The sequence below is a fragment of the Panicum virgatum genome, chromosome 9N, assembly GCF_016808335.1.
Source record: "Panicum virgatum strain AP13 chromosome 9N, P.virgatum_v5, whole genome shotgun sequence".
Classification (NCBI taxonomy): Eukaryota; Viridiplantae; Streptophyta; class Magnoliopsida; order Poales; family Poaceae; genus Panicum; species Panicum virgatum.
The window spans coordinates 68,422,824-68,442,780 of record NC_053153.1 but is presented as its reverse complement, the minus strand read 5'-3'; the positions used below and the strand labels follow the sequence as shown (position 1 = coordinate 68,442,780).

Here is a 19,957-nt window from a genome sequence, read left to right as displayed (position 1 = left end):
ATCGCCGTGCTGAGCAGTGGCAACCTGTGATCTCGTACTCGCAGCTATATACACTATGGTTCCTATTTTGAGCTATTCGAGCATGTAGTCATCATCATCGTCGGCAGGATCTCGGCCGCTAACTCCTACCGCACCTAACTTGTCCTTCATTAAACCACATAACATATTACATTGAAGGTTTCATTCGTTACAACCAAATTCGAGACAAATACATAATATACTTAGTTTCGTACACACAAATACATTGCAAGCTGTTACGTGCACAACTAGATGCGGCGAATTCTTGTAGGTGGAGCCGATCCATCCATCGGATTCCCGGAAGGTCTAGCCTCGGCAGCAGCAGTGGGTACTGAAAGCTGTGGGCACTTCTTGTAAGTGTGACTGTCCGCTCCACACAAGTTGCAACGTTTTTTCTTCTTTCCAGCCTCGGACTCGTCCATTCCGTTCCGGATCCGACGTGTCTGCCGTCGGCCTATGCCCCGCTTCGTAGCTGCATCAGGGATGAGCATTGGATGGGGATTTTTTTGAGTGAATGGGCCTAGAATACCGATGCCGTATATCTCATGACACCAAGTCTGTGCTGCGGCTTTTTTTGTGAAATATTGAGAAACATAGGACGCAGTATCTAACCCAGATACAGAACAAGCCGCGATGACATGGGAGCATGGTAAGTGATGCACCTTTGGCTTCTGACATCGGCAGAATACCCTCCCGTCAATGGTTATCAAAACTTCTTGAATTACCCTTTGTCTGCGGACACCCTGTCCGGTCCTGTCCCTGCATGATATCTCAAATCTTTGCTCCTTTGTGCCCATCGATATGACTGAGTGGAATCGAGCCTTTTCAATTTTTTTCTCCATGTACTCATTGACCCTTCTGCAAAAATGCACTCCTGGATCATTAAGTAAGGGAGCGGCTGATGCGTATCGCTCCCGAAAATACCTTATACATCCATACATTATGAACTCAACAATGCCAACAAGAGGAAATCCACGAACACGACGTATTACCATATTGTAACATTCAGCATGGTTGGTCGTCTCGATCCCATAACGTCTCCCATCTGTGTCATACAGAAGTGACCACTTCTCTTTAGGCGCACCATCAATCAACTGTGAAAATGGCTTAGCATGTCCAACTAATGAATCTGTAGAACGTCTCCTGCTGGATGATGAGGCCTGGCTCTTAAGCAATTCAGCGCTCATGTCATCAATTATACCCCACAAAGCATCAAACTTCCTCTGCTGATTCTGAGTGCACAATCGCTTGAACAAATTATCAGATCCTTATTCTTGAACCGCTCATAAAAGTTAGCAGCCATATGCCTCACACACCACCTATTGACAACATCTGGCCATATAGGAGGTGAAGATTGACTACCTTCTTGGAGTTGCCTTATAGCTGCAAGTATATCTGCATGCCTATCACTGATAAGGCAAACATTATGCCTTCCAGCAACAACGTGAATATTCAGACGTTCAAGAAACCAGTACCAGCTTTCTGTGTTCTCATTCTCAATAAAGGCAAAGGCGATGGGAACTATCTGCTTGTTGCAATCAATTTCGATTGCCGTCAATATTGTTCCCTTATATTTCCCTGTCAGGAAAGTGCCGTCAATACACAGAACAGGAAGGCAGTAAATGAATGCCCTCACACATGCTCCAATGCAGAAGAAAGCTCGTAGCAGAATGCTTGGCCCCCCTGACAAGCTCGGTACACTGTATGTATCAAAAGCACTTTCAGGATTTCTGTGCACAATAGCTTCAAGCATACGAGGTAGGTTGTCATATGATGCTTCATAAGTGCCAAACCTCATCTCAAATACTTTTTGTTTAGCCCGCCAAGCCTTTGCATAGCTGATCACATACTGGAAATTCTATTCAATGTCCCTAATTATCAATGCAGGCTCATAATCCATTTTGTCAAGAATCACCCCATACATCTTCTTAGCCACGAAAGTTGATGTGATATTACGATGATGTTCCACAACACCTGTCAATCTACAAGTATGTGGTGTAACAATTGAACATTCCCAGTGTGTCTTGAACTTTCCCTTGTATGCATGCACTTGCCATGTACAGTCTTTATCTGCACACCTCACCTCGTATTCTTTGCTGCTAGACTTCAGTACTCTGAATTCCTTCCTCAGAGATACAGCCCAGAGCTTCACAGCATCCTTCACATCATCAATGGTACGATACTTTGCCCCTTGTATGACTTCATTCACTCTGTATTCAAACTCCGGACATCTAATATCTTGTACCACTGGATTACCAAAACTCTCTTTACGCCATTCACCTAACACTGGGAAGCGCTCATCGTCCTCATCGTCCGATGAGTCCCCACATTGCTCTATTATTTGTGCATCCTGGTCTTCTTTCTCCATGTCCTCTACAATTCCAGGTATCCGCTCACCTTCATCTGCTAAACCTTGTGGTTCTGGTTCTGGTTCTGGAGCTTGCATGTTCTCTTCTTCTTTATCCTCTTCCATCTCTTCATTGCAGTCAGATGTTGTGTGTGTTGACCCTTCACCTAAATCAGCTGTCTTCTGGTGAATCTGAATTACCATTGCGAGAGGCCACCCACTTTCAAGAGCTGCGTGCATGTAATGTTGCCATTCTTCCGTACTACTTATATGCGTCAACTCCCAGAAATTCACATTAGCTTCCCAGGAAGTCAAGGTATGAACCGTAAGCAAATGGGTCTTTGGATTCACATTGAACATCTTGTGAAGACATTTCCGTATGGACTCAAAACTCCTCTCTAGGGGTTTATCTAGACTGCACTGTCTTCTTTTCAATGCTGATAGATTTACTCCATAGGAATCATGAGTAATTCTATAGAAGCCACCGTAATGAACTTGAAATGCCACTTTGCTCGACATATCTGTCCATGCAAAGACTTCATTTTAATTAATCTAATATCAACAAATATATTATGCCTTCAATTATAACCACTAATCCGAACCCTAAGTGATTACAATAATAAAAAATACTAATCATAAAATTAAACATACAAAAAAAATATGAAATGACAAAGTTGAGAAATATTGGTTACCTGCGGTTCGGATCCAAAATCCTGCAGGGCTTCGCCGGTTTTTTTACCTCCCTCACCCCTCCTCTCTCTCTCCCCTCTCTGGATCTCGTGGGCAGAAAATGAGGGCGCAGAGGGAAGGGGCAGAGTTTTATATTTGAGGAGGGAGCCTGCCGCCCCCCTGCCGGGCGGCAGGCCCCCTGCCGCCAACTGGTGGGGCGGCAGGGGGCCTGCCGCCCGGCAGGGGGGCCAGGCTCCCTCCAAGGACCTCTGCGCAAAATAAATTTATTTTTATTTACATATAGATCCCTACCGCCTCCCTGCCGGGCGGTAGGCCCCCTGCCGCCCCCCTGCCGGGCGGTAGGGGTACAGAACTCTAAAACCTGAAACCAAAAATATATTTCTGTAATTTTTTTTTTGAAAAATACAAAAATAAAAAAACGCCACCGGACATAGAATAGAAGGAAGACAGAGAAGGCCGACGGTGGTGGCGGGTTGAGCGGGCGGCGTGGCTACGCGTCGGGAGCCGGCAGTCGGTTAGACTAACAGTGGGTTAGGATTAGGACGGAGCATAGGAAGCCGAGCGCGGCGCAGGCGGGTGGTGACGGAGGATGAAGGCCAACGACAGAGTACAGGCGGGTGATGGGCCTTATGGATCTTCTGTGATTGACTCGCATCCCAGTCACACTTGTGACCGAGTACAGGCTCAGTGGGCAAAAAGAAGGAGACCCGACGGTGCAGCGACATGGGCTGATGAGCCGTGTCGCGCCGCATGCTCGTAGGCCAGACCTGTCCAAGCCAGGCATGGGCTCGTGGAGGGCCCACACGGCTTAGTGTGCGAGAGATATGGGCCTTGTTTGTTGGCGCTAGAATTTCTAGCACTAGAAGAAAATCTTTCCCGCATGAAGGACTGAGTGAAGTCTATTTGCAAAATATTTTTAGAGATGGGTGTAATTTTTTGCGACGAATCTAATGGCGGTAATTAATCGATAATTTGCTACAGTGATGCTACAATAACCATCCTCTAATCGCGTGGTCAGATGCCTCATTAGATTTTTTATGGTCACTAGCGGGGGTTCTGAAATTGGTTTTGTAAACTGATTTTATTTAACACCGTAATTAGCGGTTAAAATATCACTATTTACTAACACGGCACAAACCAAACCGGACATGGACTGGCTCTGCCAAGAAGGCCGGTCCCAACAATTTCAGAAAAAAAAATCTCCATGTGGCCGCCGGTACCGGCCCATGGCTCCCTGCGGCTGCTGTTCTTACAGGCCCATTGACTTAGTGGGCCAGCTTTCTTACAGGCAGCAAGGCAACAATAGGGGGTAGCAGTTCGGAGTACCAGGAGCATCTGTGTTCATTCTCGTAAAGATGGATCATGGTTCATGGATGCTGTTGGCCTGTTGCAGGCACATCAGCAAAGCAAAGCTGGCCATGCTGCATGCAGCGCGACGCCGGCCCCATTCATCAGTTAGCTAACTGCTATATTTACAACGGCAACAGAATTATGGCCCACTAAGTAGACACTAACTACATTACACGAGACGGTCGCAGTCGTGCAAGTACCACCAGTGCTGGAGACACTCCCTGAGTCCCTGTGACCGTGCCCCAATCCAGCAGTGGAGTCAGGATCTAGAGCTAAGGGGCTCTACTTTTCTTCTTCTTTCTCCCTTCTCTCATTCCTTCTTCTTCCTTCTCAAAATTTTTTCCTTCCTTCTTCTTCCTCCACAAAATTTGTAGGGAGGGCTTGGGGGGTTTCCATGGAAGCCAAAGTGGTAGGGGGGTTCACCCCTGCACCGCCCTGGCTCCGCCACTGCCCCAATCTACACTACAGAAATGTACCTGCAGCAAGTGGGCTTAGGTTGCAGCGGCTTCCAGTGGAACCGCAAGCGGAGTAGCTGCGAGGCGGTTGCGGCTTGACTGGCCCTTCCCCTTGCGGCCTCGGCCATCTGTGTCCGAAACCTTCGCGTGCCCCCACGGCTGAACCTTCCCGGTGGGCTGGTACGGCTACTCGCTTCCACCTAATGGTAGCATGTTAGAGTACGGCTCCTAAATAAGTCCCTGCTTTTGGGAGTGACAGGTAACTCGATAAGACATCGCGCCCGGCTGCGTCAAGTGTAACCACTCATCATTCCCCTCCGATGAGTCACACAATTTTATATCTCACAAGACTGTTCGTGGGCTGATTAGATGTTTCACTGTTTGATATATAACCAGTAGATCTGCACCATGCTGAAACGATATCTCATTTTGCTTGGGCTGAAATAAGGTGCTTTTAATTATTCAAGAAACAAAGGTACTGTTCTTTCTTGTATTGAGATTCTCGTATTTTGTAGTACTCCTATTGTTTCAAATTATAAGTTACATTAGTTTTGCCCTAGGTCAACTTTTCTAACTTTGACCAAATTTATGGAAAATATATTAACATTTACAAATAAATACATTATTAAGACATATTTCCTAGTTGAGTCAGTGAATCTGATTTGATATTCTAGATGTTGATGTTTTTCTATAAAATTGGTTAAAACTAGAGAAGTTAATTTAGGGGGGAAAAACTGAAGTGGTTCTAATTTAAAACAGAGGTATGGCATGTTCGGCTGAACTTCTAGTCGCTGGCTGGGCTGGGCAGGTTGCTAGAATGGACTGTAGTATCTGAAAATTTACTATTACTACTGGAGTGTGGTTCGAGAGGGCAGGAGCGTGGTACTGTTACTGCTGGTGCTGCCGAACGGCTGGGCTGACCAATCTTGGTCATCCAAACGGGGGGTGTTGTTATAACTCGCATAAATCGACATTATATCAGTGATGAGAAAGAAAAGAAGAGCCATATGCTCTCTACAGTCCACCTCTACAGTCTGGCCAGGTGACCTCTTGTGTCCCCTGAAAACAAGATGCCATCTTCTGCATTTAGTTCGGCCGTTGCAGCTCACCACTCTGCCAGCAACGTTTGCCCTGCAGCGAACTATAAGCCGGGGACTACGCCATTGTTTAGTTGCAAAAAATAAAATTTCAAAACTATCACATCAAAAAAAAAATACATACATGAAGTATTAAATATAGATGAAATAAAAAATAAATTGTATAGTTTATTTGTAAATTGCGAGACAAATCTAATGAGTCTAATTAGGCTATGATTAGACACTAAATCTATTATCTTATTATTTGGCCAACAAACGGAGTCTCCACGTTCGCTCTCATTCCAGGATTTTCCGGCATTATGCGTTAAGTGGTAAGCGACGTTCCCGTTGACAATGAGGCGCCAATGGTGACTTCGGGAATCTCCAGATCTGCCGGTCCAGTCCTTCGGAGGTGCTTATAGGGGTAGGATTTGCGTACGTGTGTTCATAGAGGTGAGTGTACGTGCGTGTTGTAAGCGTCTGCGTTGTACTGTACTAAAAAAAGGTCTAGAAATTCTCACGTTAATCAGATAAAAATAGAAAAATAAAAATTACCCACAACTGCCATTATGATAAAAATTAGTCTAAAATACCCCTATGCCTAATTAAAAATCACCCGCCAATGCCATTATGAAAAATTAAATATATATACTGTTAATAAAAACTAAAGCTAACAACAATCAATCAAAATAAAACAAAAATAAGAATAATTATATGCATAATATTATTAAAGTTCAACAAATCGAATTGTTATTATAGGTAGATCATATTTGAATTGTTTTAACCAAAAATAAGACATAATTTACGATAATGAACAGGGTGAGGTATGGTAAAAAAATAGTATAATCTTTAAGTAAGGATACAATGACATGCGAATTTTTAAATTTTCAATATTATACGCCTAGTTGCTACAGTAACTACTACAGTACACATGTGTTAATGATAGATTAATTAGTCTTAATAAATTTGTCTCGTAGTTTACAGACGAATTCTGTAATTAGTTTTGTAATTAGTTTTTATTTAATATTTTAAATGTGTAAAGATTCTATTTCAAAAACTTCACAGCTGCATCTAAACGAGGCGACGTTGTCCGTCCTCAGCCAACGGTAAAGCTGACAGGTCTTTCCGATCCAACGCTCGTTTCCAGGATCCGTCCGGGCACACGCATTTCGCATGACTTTCTGCAGGTCTATGTGCGCCAAACAGCGATACAGCGCCTGCATTTTATCTGCTAAACAAGGGATCCCGCTAAACAATCTCACCGTGCCAATGCGCTGCCGCTGCTCATCAGTACTGATGGACATGTACACCCTAAGCTCACCTCGCCGCCTCCTGAACATTTGTCTGCATCGCCCATACAACGTTCTGGCTACGACCACTGATCAGACGCGTGAGCCCCGAGACCACGCTGAATCGTCTGATTAGCAGTAGCAGAGTACTACCACCAATGCAACAAGTAGTCAACCAACAAGAGCCATTAGCATTCGGCTGCTGTTTCATTAACTGATGATGATCCCGAATGGTCGCCGTCAGCAGGTACGGCGCCGCAGCGTGCGCTCCCGATCGACCCTTCTGCGCCACGGCAAGGCCGGTCCGGCCGGACATCTCAGCTCGCCTCAGCTCCTCTCTCTTTCCTCCCCTAGCTGCCAGGAGAAAGTTACCCGCGAGCTAATATTTGGTTAGGACTTCGGGGGCTCTGCGATTGCTCTCACTTGAAGAGAAAACGATCTCCCCCCGGCCATCCGCTCCGATCCCCCTCCTCTCCGTCCTCTCTTTTTAATTTTTATGGACCCTTTACCAGTACAATCGTTCAAAAGGGAACGAAGCTGCCTGAGATCGGTTGCTTCCATCACACTTTGTTAAAATCTCAAGCCATATTCGTGTGTCCCTCTCCCTTGCATATGTAACTTTACAATCATGTGCCCATCCATCGGAATTTAAATATAAATCAACTCATCGATCAGACAAATACTAGCTACCATCGACATGTGACATTCTGGCTGCCCGAGAAGATTGGTTGGTGCCCCAAACGCTGCGAGCTATAAAGTTGTTCTCGTACTAGATGTGTTTGCTTCCATCACTACGGCTACAAGAAACTGTCTTCGTAACACCTTGTGTCGACGAACTGATTTCAGAATGTCGACAGTATTACAACGACGGTAGATGAAGCAATGGAAAGAAACGAACAATCATCCCGGATTTAACAATGGTTTCCTTCATACGCAGTTCTCCTGCGTGTTCGAAAAAAAAGGCAAAGAATATGTAGAATCCGGAAGTGGAGAAGCTGATCAGATGTTGGCGTCGAGTGATCACCGGAAATATTTATCGGCACGCAGGATCGATCAGTCCTTAGCTGCCGGCGGGTCGAAACGGCCGGGCTGGGGTAGTACTGCACTACTACTACTACTACTGGCTAGCGGAAAGAGGCACGCACCCAACGCCCTGATGAATAAGTGTTTCTGTTGACCCGCGCGTGGGCAGCGAAGAAAGCGCATTTCAAAACCTTGATTGGGAAGACTATTAGTTAGAGCCTTTCTCCGCAAAAGGTCGCGCCAGCAAATTAAGCAACGGGCGAGGTGCTTTTGTAATTCACAGTGGTTCAGGTGAGCTTTTCAGTTCGTTTCAAAAGCAACCTTGCTACAGGTTCTTCAGAAAACAAATTATATCGATCTGTTAGTACCAGAAAGCATCTGGTATGTGTCCTCTATACATTTTCAGGTTGTTGTTTTGAATGCGATCCATACATTTGGTACAGCTGATCAAACATGTCCAACCGTGCTAGTAGCCTTGTACAGTTGCACCCTACAATTATGGAGGCTATACTGAATGATTGGGATCACATTTGTGGTTCTGTTGAACCCGTACACACAGCAAGCAAATGGCACTTTACTGCATCCAATCCTAGTTCAACCAAAAGGAATACTCACTAGGTCGCAGTTTCTGTGCGGAAGAGGCTCACTCGCTTTTGGCCACTGTTCATCCTTGGGCTGTGCAGTTATCAGGGTTAGGTGCACTGGAATTATATGGTCCTCATCAACTCCTCATGCATCAATCATGGACTCATGGGCACCTAAAACTTTCCATGTCGATGCTGGAGATACTTGATCTATCGGATATAGTAATACCACGGCTTCATCGAGGTTAATTAGGAGGATCATGCTAGCTGACAGCGCAGGGGGGAATGAACGAGCCTCTGTGATAATAATCTACTCGTGTTCATCGGCCCATCGACAGTGAGGACCGAGGTCAGGTGTGATGAAATTATAATAGCAAATCATGATAGGCAATGTTCTTCGCTACCATCATTCCATGGGAAGCACGGTGATACTTTGGGTCCATGCAAATCGTATTTGGCCCCAGAATCTCTTCCCAAGTCATGAGCTGGTAGACAGGACATATCTCCATGATTAAATTAACTTAATTTAGAAGGTTGTGGAATTAGTAAGAGGATCCAGCTAAATGATCACATGAGACAGTTTTTTTTTTGAAAGCTTGCACATGAGAGAGTTTGACCATGTTTATGTCCTTTAGGACCTGCTAGCTGGTGAGTATTTTCTGGTCACGGCACTACAAGTTCACCAAAGCCTGCATGTTACATCCGTTCTGAAAGGCGTAACTTCTGCTCATTGCCAAATCAGACAGTTTCCGCACGCAGCGAGCTGGTTACTATTCTTTGGTCACGGCGTACGGCAATACTATACAAGATCACCATCATTCTGCAGGGCATAACTTCTTCCCATTTCCAAATCAGACAGTTTCCGCAGGCGGTTCTGCGTTGCTGTCGGAGAGCCTCCTATGTAATTTCAGATGAAGTTGATGGAGTGGAAGAATGGAACCTTCATGAATCAAGAGGGACTCCATTACAGTATTCCGAAGACCAATGCAGACAAAGTCACAACAATTAACAATCTTACTATTACTAATCGGAGACTTCTTTGAATCCACTTAGGATCCTAGGTGGACATTCTAAAAAAATAGAAAAATCTTATAAATTCTCACAAAAATCAGAAACATCCAGTCATCAATGTAACAACTCTAATTATAATAATCATCGGATTTGTTATCTTTTCTAATAAATTACTCACATCTGCCATTATGAAAATAGACTAAAAATAACCCGCTAAATATGTATCTAAATTACCCACCTCTACCATTATAAAAAAAATCTAAAGTAACCCCGTAATCTTTGTGTAAATTACCCACCTATACCATTATAAAAATAATACAAATACCCCTTAAATTTGCATATAAATTATCCAATTATATCATTATTATTACAAGTTAAATTACTCCTAAATCTTAATCTAAATTATATAATTATAATATTATTACTAATTGGAGGCTACTTTGGAGCCTCCACATGAAGCCACCTAGGATCCTCGGTGGACACTCTAAAAAAAAGAGAAATCCTATAAGTTCTCATAAAAATCAGAAACATCCAGTCATCAATCCAACAACTATTATCTTTCCAATATATTACTCACCTATGTCATTATGAAAATAGACTAGTGTAACCCCCTAAACATGTATCTAAATTACCCACATTTGCCATTATAAAAAAAATCTAAAGTAACCCCTAATCTTTGTGTAAATTACCCATCTATGCATTATAAAAATAGTACAAATGCCCCCTATGCATGTAAATTATCCACTTATATCATTATTACTACGAGTTAAATTACTCCTAAATCTGAATCTAAGTTATATAATTATAATAAAATATTAAAGTGCATCAATATAAAATTGTAAATTACTATTTCTATCATTATAAATATATTATTTATATTATTATTTATATAAAAATATTATCCACGATATATGTCACCATATATTCACATATGATGGAAGAGATAAAAATATCAATTCACAAACAAATAATTCAACTAAATATGTATCAAATACATATGGAGGTGTGATGCAAAATGAAATCTATTATAACTAGATAATGATAAATATATATTTTAGAGTATGTGTTAGAATATTTAATAGGTGAAAAAAGTGTGAGATAGATAATTATAATTATTGATCTTATTTTTATATTAATTCTAATTAGCCCGTTCGGGAGCACGGGTTAATAGACTAGTTCAACACAAGAGCTGGGTCCATGATGATTCAGTGCCGTCCCAGATTGATCTCTTTTCTTAATGTTTTCTAATGCAAATGAAGCATGAATATTAGAATAAATGAATATAAAGGTAACTCAAAATGGCATTGCGCATCCACTAAACAATAGAGACGAACAGGTGTATATAGATAGCAATTCTAGTAGTTGTGAAATTTGGAAGTGGATATAGAAAAAAAAGTCAAATAGACAACAAGGGTATGAATGCTTTTGCGTACTGGCTTCAGACTTTTTGAGGTTATTTAAACATCCACAGGGAAAAGTATTGAGTAAAATTCAAAAATGTCTTGGGCTGTGTTTAGATCCGTAAAATAGTAGTAAAAAATATCACATCGGACACTGTGGCACACTGTAACACTTTTCGTTTGTTTGTGGTAATTGTTGTCCTACTATGACCTAACTAGGCTCAAAAAATTCATCTTGTCGTGTACATCAAAACTATGCAATTACCAATTAGGTTTTTTTATCTACATTTAATGCTCCATGCATGAGGTAAAAGATTTGATGTGATAAGTGAATAGTGAAGTTTGGAGAGAGAAATTTTGGAAGTGAACACAGCCTTGGGATGTAAAGACAAGGCAACATGCTATGACAGACAGCAACATTTTTTGAATTTTTGCAGCCCTACCTCCACTTCCTCCCTGATATATTAATTTTGATGATTAGTGCAATCATATTATCACTCGATTATGACCAGCATCATTATTTCTGAACTGATGATGGAGTAGGAAACTGAGTATATGTTTCCATGTTCAGTATATTTCCCATTAGGACTCACAAATTACTACTGCTAGCCATACTCCGTCATGAACATTCAACACATACAAGCAATTACCCAGCTTGTCAACTGTGTCTTCCCCTCTTCAACGCTGTCAAACTACGGTGGCACAGAATGCAGCTAGCACAACATTCTCCGATGATGCACACCCATTCCATCGTTATTACTGATGCGTATACATGTAATTGGACCCGTTAAACATTCAAAGAAGGAAGGGAAAAAAAGGAGAAGAAAATAAAACGAAATGGGCAGTGACGTGGCCGTCCCCGCCAGGTGGACCTGACCTGCCTTGTCTTCTTCAGTCACCATTGCTTCCCCGTCTCGCCATCTCGCTCCCACCCCAGGCGCGACGGCCACAGTCCACCCGCTCCATCCATCCCATAAAACATATACAATCCTTGCGACCATACAGTACAGGCAGTCCTACATGGCTACATTCATCCCGTACCCAATACGAAAAGGAGAAGAAATTGTATCAAGAACAAGCAGCAACTGACTGCTGGAACACATACGTACACACCAAGAAGGCAAGGAGGAGATGGGGATGGGCAGATGCAGATACAAGTATAGAACACACTGGCACCCGTTGCAGTTGTGGTTACATGTACAGCAGCAGCTTACCCTCCAAACCCCCCATGGAAGCTTTGCAAGCTTGCATGTTACTCATTTGACCCACTCCCTAGTAGGCCCAGTCTCTTTCTCTCTCTCTAGACACATAAGAAGGTGAAGGAGAATGGGAAGGGGAGCCAAATTCTCCTAGTGCTAGAAAATAGCGAGGGTTAAGTCTTGGTGGAGGAAGAGATCCGGCAACCATAAAAGAAGAAAGCAGGCGAACCAAACCAAACATACCAAAGCGAAGCAAAGGAAAGGAAAGCCACGCATCCAACAGAAGGGGACACCAAACTCGTAAAGGGATCGGCGTCATATATAGGGAGCGGCCAGGCGATCGAGAAGGACAGGGGAGCTAGGCACGCGCAGCCGCAGCAAGCAAGAGCTGCGAGCAAGCTAAGCTACGCGAGCTCCGTTTCGTCTCCCGATCTCTGGCCTGCAGAGAGGGTCAGAGGGAAGAGGAAATCGAAGGAGAAGGAGCTTTCTTCTCACGCTCTCGATCGGCCCTTTCGTGGGCGTGCACGCCACCTCGAGAGGGGTCGAGTGGCGGCGGCGGCGGCGTGGGGGTGGTGGCGGTGACCGGTGAGTGCGTATAAAGCGCGGGCGCGGAGGCCACCCGGGAGCTCCGGAGATGCAGCAGCGGCGCAAGTCGGTGTTCGCGTCGGCGCCGTTCGCGATGAAGCAGGCGGCGCTGGGCGCCGGCGTGGCCGCGCGCAAGAACGGCGCGCCGCTGTCGCTGGCGGCGGCGGTGTTCGCGCTCTTCGTCTTCGCCACGTTCCTGTACAACGAGGACATCAAGTCCATCACCGACTTCCAGTTCACCACCGGCGCCATCCGCGCCAAGGCCCCCGACCTTCACCTCCTGCAGGAGGCCGAGGCCGCCGCGCACGCCGCCGTCAACACGCTCGCCAAGCGCGGGGAGGAGGTCATCGTGCGCGTGCTCGAGGCGCCCGCCGCGGCGGGGGCGCTGGCGCGGCAGGGGGCCGCTAACACCACCGCCGGCGCGATGGCCAATGCCGCGAACGCCGCCAAGGCCAATGCCAACGCGGTGGACGTGGTGCAGGAGAAGGAGCGTGACGTGACGCTCCCGACCGTGACGGGCGGCGGCGGCGCCGACGAGGCGCGGCGGCGCGCGGACGAGGAGGCCGCCGAGAAGGCGTCCTCGGCGAAGGCCGCGGCGGCCACGGCGGCGCTGCGGACGGTGGTGAGCGTGCCGGAGACGTGCGACCTGTACCGCGGCAGCTGGGTGTACGACGAGATGAACGCGCCCGTGTACAAGGAGGGCGGGTGCGAGTTCCTGACGGAGCAGGTGACCTGCATGCGCAACGGCCGCCGCGACGACTCGTACCAGAAGTGGCGCTGGCAGCCGACGGACTGCGACCTCCCGCGGTACGTACGCTCGCTCTCGGAAACCTCCCCTGTTCCATCCGATCCTCTGAAAACTGACTTGTAAGATACATCAAAGCGGTATCAGTAATATATCTGAAATTTTTTAAATGAACAGTTCTTTGGGAGTGGTTAATATACAAACAAACTAGAGGTGCAAATTGGTAACTTTTAGATACATCTTCAACCCTCGTTAGTTTAAAGTTTTGTATTAATTTTTCGAAATGAAATCTAATTTTGAAGAAGTAGTACAAAATTTTAAACTAAAGAGGATTGGAGGTGCATGACACCCCTAAAATGAACATTACATGAGCTGCAAATTTAAATGAAAAAAATGTGGGTGGCATGGCAGGTTCGACGCGCGGTTGCTGCTAGAGCGGCTCCGCAACAAGCGCCTGATGTTCGTGGGCGACTCGCTGAACCGGAACCAGTGGGAGTCGATGGTGTGCCTGGTGCAGTCGGTGATCCCGGCGGGTAAGAAGACGCTGACCAAGTTCGTCAACGGCGGGTCCAGCAACGTGTTCCGCGCGCACGAGTACAACGCGACGGTGGAGTTCTACTGGGCGCCCTTCCTGGTGGAGTCCAACTCCGACAACCCCAAGGTGCACAGCGTCCCCGACCGGGTCATCCAGTGGCACGCCATCGCCAAGCACGCCCGCAACTGGCTCGGCGTCGACTACCTCGTCTTCAACACCTACATCTGGTGGCTCAACACCCTCGACATCAAAGTCCTGTGAGTACTTCTCTGCTGCTGCTGTTCGTGCACATACAATGTTCGATTCGATCGATCGATTGTTCGTCAGAAACGGTTGGTTCTCTGACTGACATTGCGAGCTGTGTCTGAAATAAAACTGAATGAAAATGGCAGGAAGGGGTCCTTCGACCAGGGCTCCACCGAGTACGTGGAGGTGGACCGCCCCGTGGCGTACAAGGAGGTGCTCAAGACGTGGGCGAAATGGGTGGACCGGAACATCGACCCCAACAAGACCACCGTCTTCTTCATGGGCATGTCGCCCAACCACATCACGTAAGCCACACACAAGTCTTTTCTGACACACACTGCTATTTAGATTCGTCCAACTTCACCTCGCAGCAGTAGGGCTTCACTCTCGTTGTTCCAGTTTGTCTGCATTTTTATTTCCTACGTAACGCAAGCACGGTTCATTGAGCATCGTCTCAAAAGTAGAGGGAGATCGATCGGCACCTGCTGCACGGGCAGCAGCACCAAACCGCACGCACAGTGGCACAGCTCTGCCGATTAGGCGCTGGGCAGTCAGCAGCCAGCGCTGCCTTCAGGAGGGGAAAAACTAGTGAAAGTGACAGTGAATCAGAACCTACACCTTGCGAGCAGTGACACCTGCTTTTGCGTAATTAGGTGATGAGAAAAGACCAGCGAACCTTCAGAGGTGTCGCACAAGCTGCCCGCCTTCCTTCACCCGTCAGCACTGCAGCAGCATGTATGCCACCTGCTCGCATAACTAATAACTTCCTAGTAGGAACTTTATGCCATAAAAAAAGGATGGCCGACGTAGCTGTATAATCAGGTGGAAGAACATGGTCAATTCATACAATCATACTGACAAACATAGATCAGGTATAAGCCTGCATTCTCGACAGAAAATTAGAGCTGAACCAAAAGGGCATGCAGGTGGACCATGGTACACCAAAATTCTAAGGCACACACCCCTTGGCTTGTGACTCTGCGTGGGCCCAACCCCAACTACCTAAGGCCAAGAGCAAGCATACGATTCCGGTTTCCCGAGCCCCGCGCTGTGGCAGCATCAGCACCTTAACTTAATGACAAAAGATAATGCTATGTCCAGTTCGCTACAGCTGCCTCGGAAAGATGAACACAGAACACCAGAAACTTCAGAGCACCCATGCCACTGCATCTTTTCATTGTTTTTTTTCCTAACGCAAAGAGATTCTTATAGTGCTCCATCTGCAAAGCTAATCATTGGTCCAATTTGATCGCCATGGAATCTAGTACTAGTAAAAAAGTTGGGGCGTCCAAAGCCTCACACATGCAGTAATAATGGCACCAATATGCGTGCGCGTCATCAGCGTATCCCAGGACGACCGAATCTAGGATGCGCAGGGCTCTTTTTTAACTTTCGTAAAGGCATCACCGCTAATCGCTATTGGCAATCGCCAGTCCTTCCTCTCTTCATCGTTGCTCTCTGATCTGATTTCTGAACAAGCTAATAACCGATGGCAACGCATGGCGCGCAGGCCGGAGGCGTGGGGCAACCAGGGCGGGATCAAGTGCGCCATGGAGACGCTGCCGATCACGAACCGGAGCGCGTCGCTGGACGTGGGCACGGACTGGCGCCTCTACGCGGGGGCGCAGGAGGTGCTCCCCACCCTGCGCCGGGTGCCCGTCCACTTCGTCGACATCACCGCGCTCTCCGAGCTCCGCAAGGACGCGCACACCTCCGTGCACACGCTCCGCCAGGGGAAGCTGCTCACCCCGGAGCAGCAGGCCGACCCCAAGACGTACGCCGACTGCATCCACTGGTGCCTCCCGGGCCTGCCCGACACGTGGAACCAGTTCCTCTACGCGCGCATCGCGTCCAGCCCGTGGCCCGCCGATGCCCAGGCCCAGCAGTAGCAGAAGCATCCTCCTCTCTATTGCTCCGGCCGGCCCGTAGCTCATATCACGACGATGGGGCTGCGCGCGTCGTCCAAAGAATTAACGAGGCTCCTCCGGTGCTACTCTTCATCCATGCCGTGCAGGAAGCTGAGCCAAGGACAAAAGTTGTCTTGACACACACAAGGGATGCTCTCGCCATTGCAACCTTTCTTTTTTTTTCCTCTCATTTTTCTCTCTTTTGATTGCGTAAAGCTGTTCCGTGTTGTTAACCTCTGATTCTTTTGTCCAAACAAGTGGAGGGTCTAGGATAAAAGAAAAAAAAATGCGGCGAGCTATGTTGAGAAGTAGCTTGCTCATTTGATTTCTTCTCCTAGTGAGCATGGCTAGGAGAAAGCAAAAAAAAGAGGTCGTGCATGCATGAGATGTAAGGGGGGGAAGCAAAGAGGGGTTACATGTAAAGAAGAATTTTTGTGTATTACACTATGCTGGTGCACCCAAGGTTAAGAGAGGTATAAAGACTACCTACGAGGCTACGAGGTGCATCTGTTCTTCAATCATGCCGATTCCAAGGTCCCTTATCTTTCCCCCTTTTGTCCCCGCTGCAAGTGACCCCTGTGCCGAACTGTTGTTCTAGAACTACTGTATAACAATGTTCAGAAAACGATGCCAAAGGAATCACCTGCCGTGTACTAGTTCTCTGAAGATGAAAGGGAATAAAGTTCCTAGCTCTTGAGAGCATGCGCGACCCACTCCATCTACTGATTGGATGGTTGGGTGAAAAAAGAATGTGGACAGCTCCAATAAAGCAGAACCTAGATATGGCAACGTATCTAGTGCAAACCACAACCTCCGTGAAAACTCGTGCAAACCACGGCAAAAAATCTATCTAAATTCATCAAAAAAATCACACATGTAGATGATATGATGATATACAACCTTGTAAAATATCTTATCCAAACTCGACTTCGTCTGTGAGATATAAAAATAACAAATTTCTAACAAATTATCTGGACAACTTTCTGACTTGAAATTTGTTATTTTTATATCTCACAAACGAAGTCGAATTTCGACAAGATATTTTACAAGATTGTGCATCATCATATCATCTACATGTGTGATTTTTTGGTAAATTTAGACAATTTTTTTGCTATAGTTTGCACGAGTTTTCACAAAGTTGTGGTTTCCACCAGATATATTCCCCCTAGATATTGGCACAAATGCATGAAACCAGTATCTTTTCAGGATTCGGAGGAACTGGCGAACCCGGGGGACGCTGGTCGACGCGCATACGTCGCCAACGAACAGGTACGCATTGTTCTTCTTCTTCCTTCGTTCTTCCTCTTTCCTCTTCCTCCCGACGCCCCCGCCGCCGACCGCCTCCTCCGCCGAACAACCCGCCTCCACCGCGGGGCCGCCGCCACCCCGGCCCCTTCCTCTATGGCCGGCGGCCATGGGAGCCGGCGAGCCGCCCCCCACCCCTAGTAACCCGGACTCTAAGGCCGCCGCCTCCCGCCACCACCCCGGCCGCCGGCGACCTCGCCGGCGGCCGCTCCGCCCACCTCCCACCCTCCCTGGCCGCCCCTCCCCCCTCCCCCCAAACCCTAGCTCAGCGACGGGCCTTCCGCCGCTACCCGCGCGCCACGCGCGCCGTATAAGAATTTCGGTCGAACGCCCTACTATATGACGAGAGTAAGGCAGAGTCAGTCATGGATAAGGCGTTCCCAAAAAATTTCCTGCAGTATTCGTATATCGAATCTTCAAACATATGCATGGAGCATTAAATGCAGCTGAAATAATTGCTAATTACACAATTCAACTGTAAATAACGAGATGAATCTTTTAAGTCTAATTAATTCATGATTGGACATTAATTACCCAATAATAACAAAAGTGCTACAGTATTTAAACCCAAAAAATTTCAAGAACTAAACACAGCCTTAAACTGGATTGTTGGCTATGGAATCGTGTGATCTCCGGATGCCTGATGCATGGAATCCCCGTACCCAACAACGACCGGCGGAGGGGACACTGAACTTGTGCTGGACCAAAGACACCATGCGGTGCGGAGCAACTTTACCATGGCACGCCATGTAAGTTGATGTAAGAACATAGCAGATTCTTGGACATGGACAAGATTCTCGGACGCAGAAATGTGGAGGGGTCCGCCATTTGAGAGTAACTTCAGTATCACTAGAAACAAACGCGCGGCTTTGCCGCGCTCACCGTGGAGCTGGCCAGTTCAAGCTTGTGAACTGTGATCCATTTCCAAATGGATTACCAGCCCAATATACTATTATTTGTCTTTAATAAGCAGATTCACCATTGTTGATAACAGATTATGGTAAGCAGAAATAGTAATTCTTGATTTATTGTATTTATGTTTACAACGACATCAGTACACATCTTTTGCATATTTTGTGATGATGCCTCACTGGGGAGAATATATAGCAAGTATGTCAGTGCTGCATGTTCTGCTTCTTGGACATGCATGAATATGAATTATTTTTTATGAACAAAACTATATATAGTTCATACTTATTTATTATCTGATATTTTTGGCAATAAATCTGCAGCCAGCTTGAAGATAGGATCTCATTTTATGACAGTGCAGTTAGATTTACGTGAATCATGATTTTTATTGCTTAATTGCCTACGAACAGTTCATAATTCCTTTATAATCTTATAGTTTAAATTTAAAATTGTGTATCATATAAACTGAAAGTTACACAGTGCTTAAGTTAAGTTATGTAGGCAAAATGAGAAAGAAACCTTATCAGAGATACTAACCAACGTCTTGACGAAATGTCACACGAAGATTCAGCTAGCTCCTCCAACCTACCTACCCTGTGCCACCATTTTGAAGAACCAGCACAACGCAGGTTAGTGTAAAATTTATGGTATAATTAGTATAATTGAGCCAAGAACCAGCACTATAGCTGTGACTTTTTGTTGTCCTTAGTGCGTTTACAAGTGTTTTTTTAGATCTTATAAGTGTTATTATGACCATTAATCTTGTACAACTCCGCAGAACATGCCAATCACTGCACTTATGTCCTTCGCTGATCATGCATGCCGACGGAATGTTCATGAGCGTTGCAAGCTTAGCTTGGTTGGTGTGCTCGCAAACTCCCATGGCAGTCACCCGGGCAGGCGAGCAGGATGCGCTAGCAATTTGTCCAAGCAAGCAGAGGAGGAGGAAAAGGCAAAGAGGGATTTCCAAATCATAGCGCTCTTTTATCGAACAACTTATGAGCATCATTCGAGCGGCTACAGCCTACATCAGGTATAGGCGTCCTCACGTCTTAGGCGGAGCTATTCAGGTAGCGTGGCAAGCCAGAGGGAGGTGGGACCCTCTCAAGATTTTTTCCCTGCCGATCTGTTCTTCGGCACATGGATCTGCAGCTACGCAAGCTGTGGAGGGAGGAGGGTGTCCTGATCGAGGAGGATGAGGTCACGGCGACGGAGGAGCTGGCACGAGCCACGCCCGGAACGGAAGCTCTAGAAGCTGGAATTGCTCATTTTTTAACCGCTCG

The 19,957-nt window shown here is 46.2% G+C and overlaps 1 protein-coding gene across 1 annotated transcript; it reads left to right on the top strand.

Moving 5' to 3' along the window:
* Positions 1-12,577: 12,577 nt before the first annotated feature.
* LOC120690769 (protein trichome birefringence-like 28) lies at positions 12,578-16,997 on the top strand. The gene is made up of 4 exons (XM_039973572.1): positions 12,578-13,834; positions 14,184-14,564; positions 14,700-14,858; positions 16,064-16,997. The coding sequence occupies exons 1-4, from the start codon at positions 13,077-13,079 to the stop codon at positions 16,440-16,442; spliced, it is 1,677 nt and encodes a 558-aa protein (XP_039829506.1). The 5' UTR covers positions 12,578-13,076; the 3' UTR covers positions 16,443-16,997.
* The last annotated feature ends 2,960 nt before the right edge of the window (positions 16,998-19,957 follow it).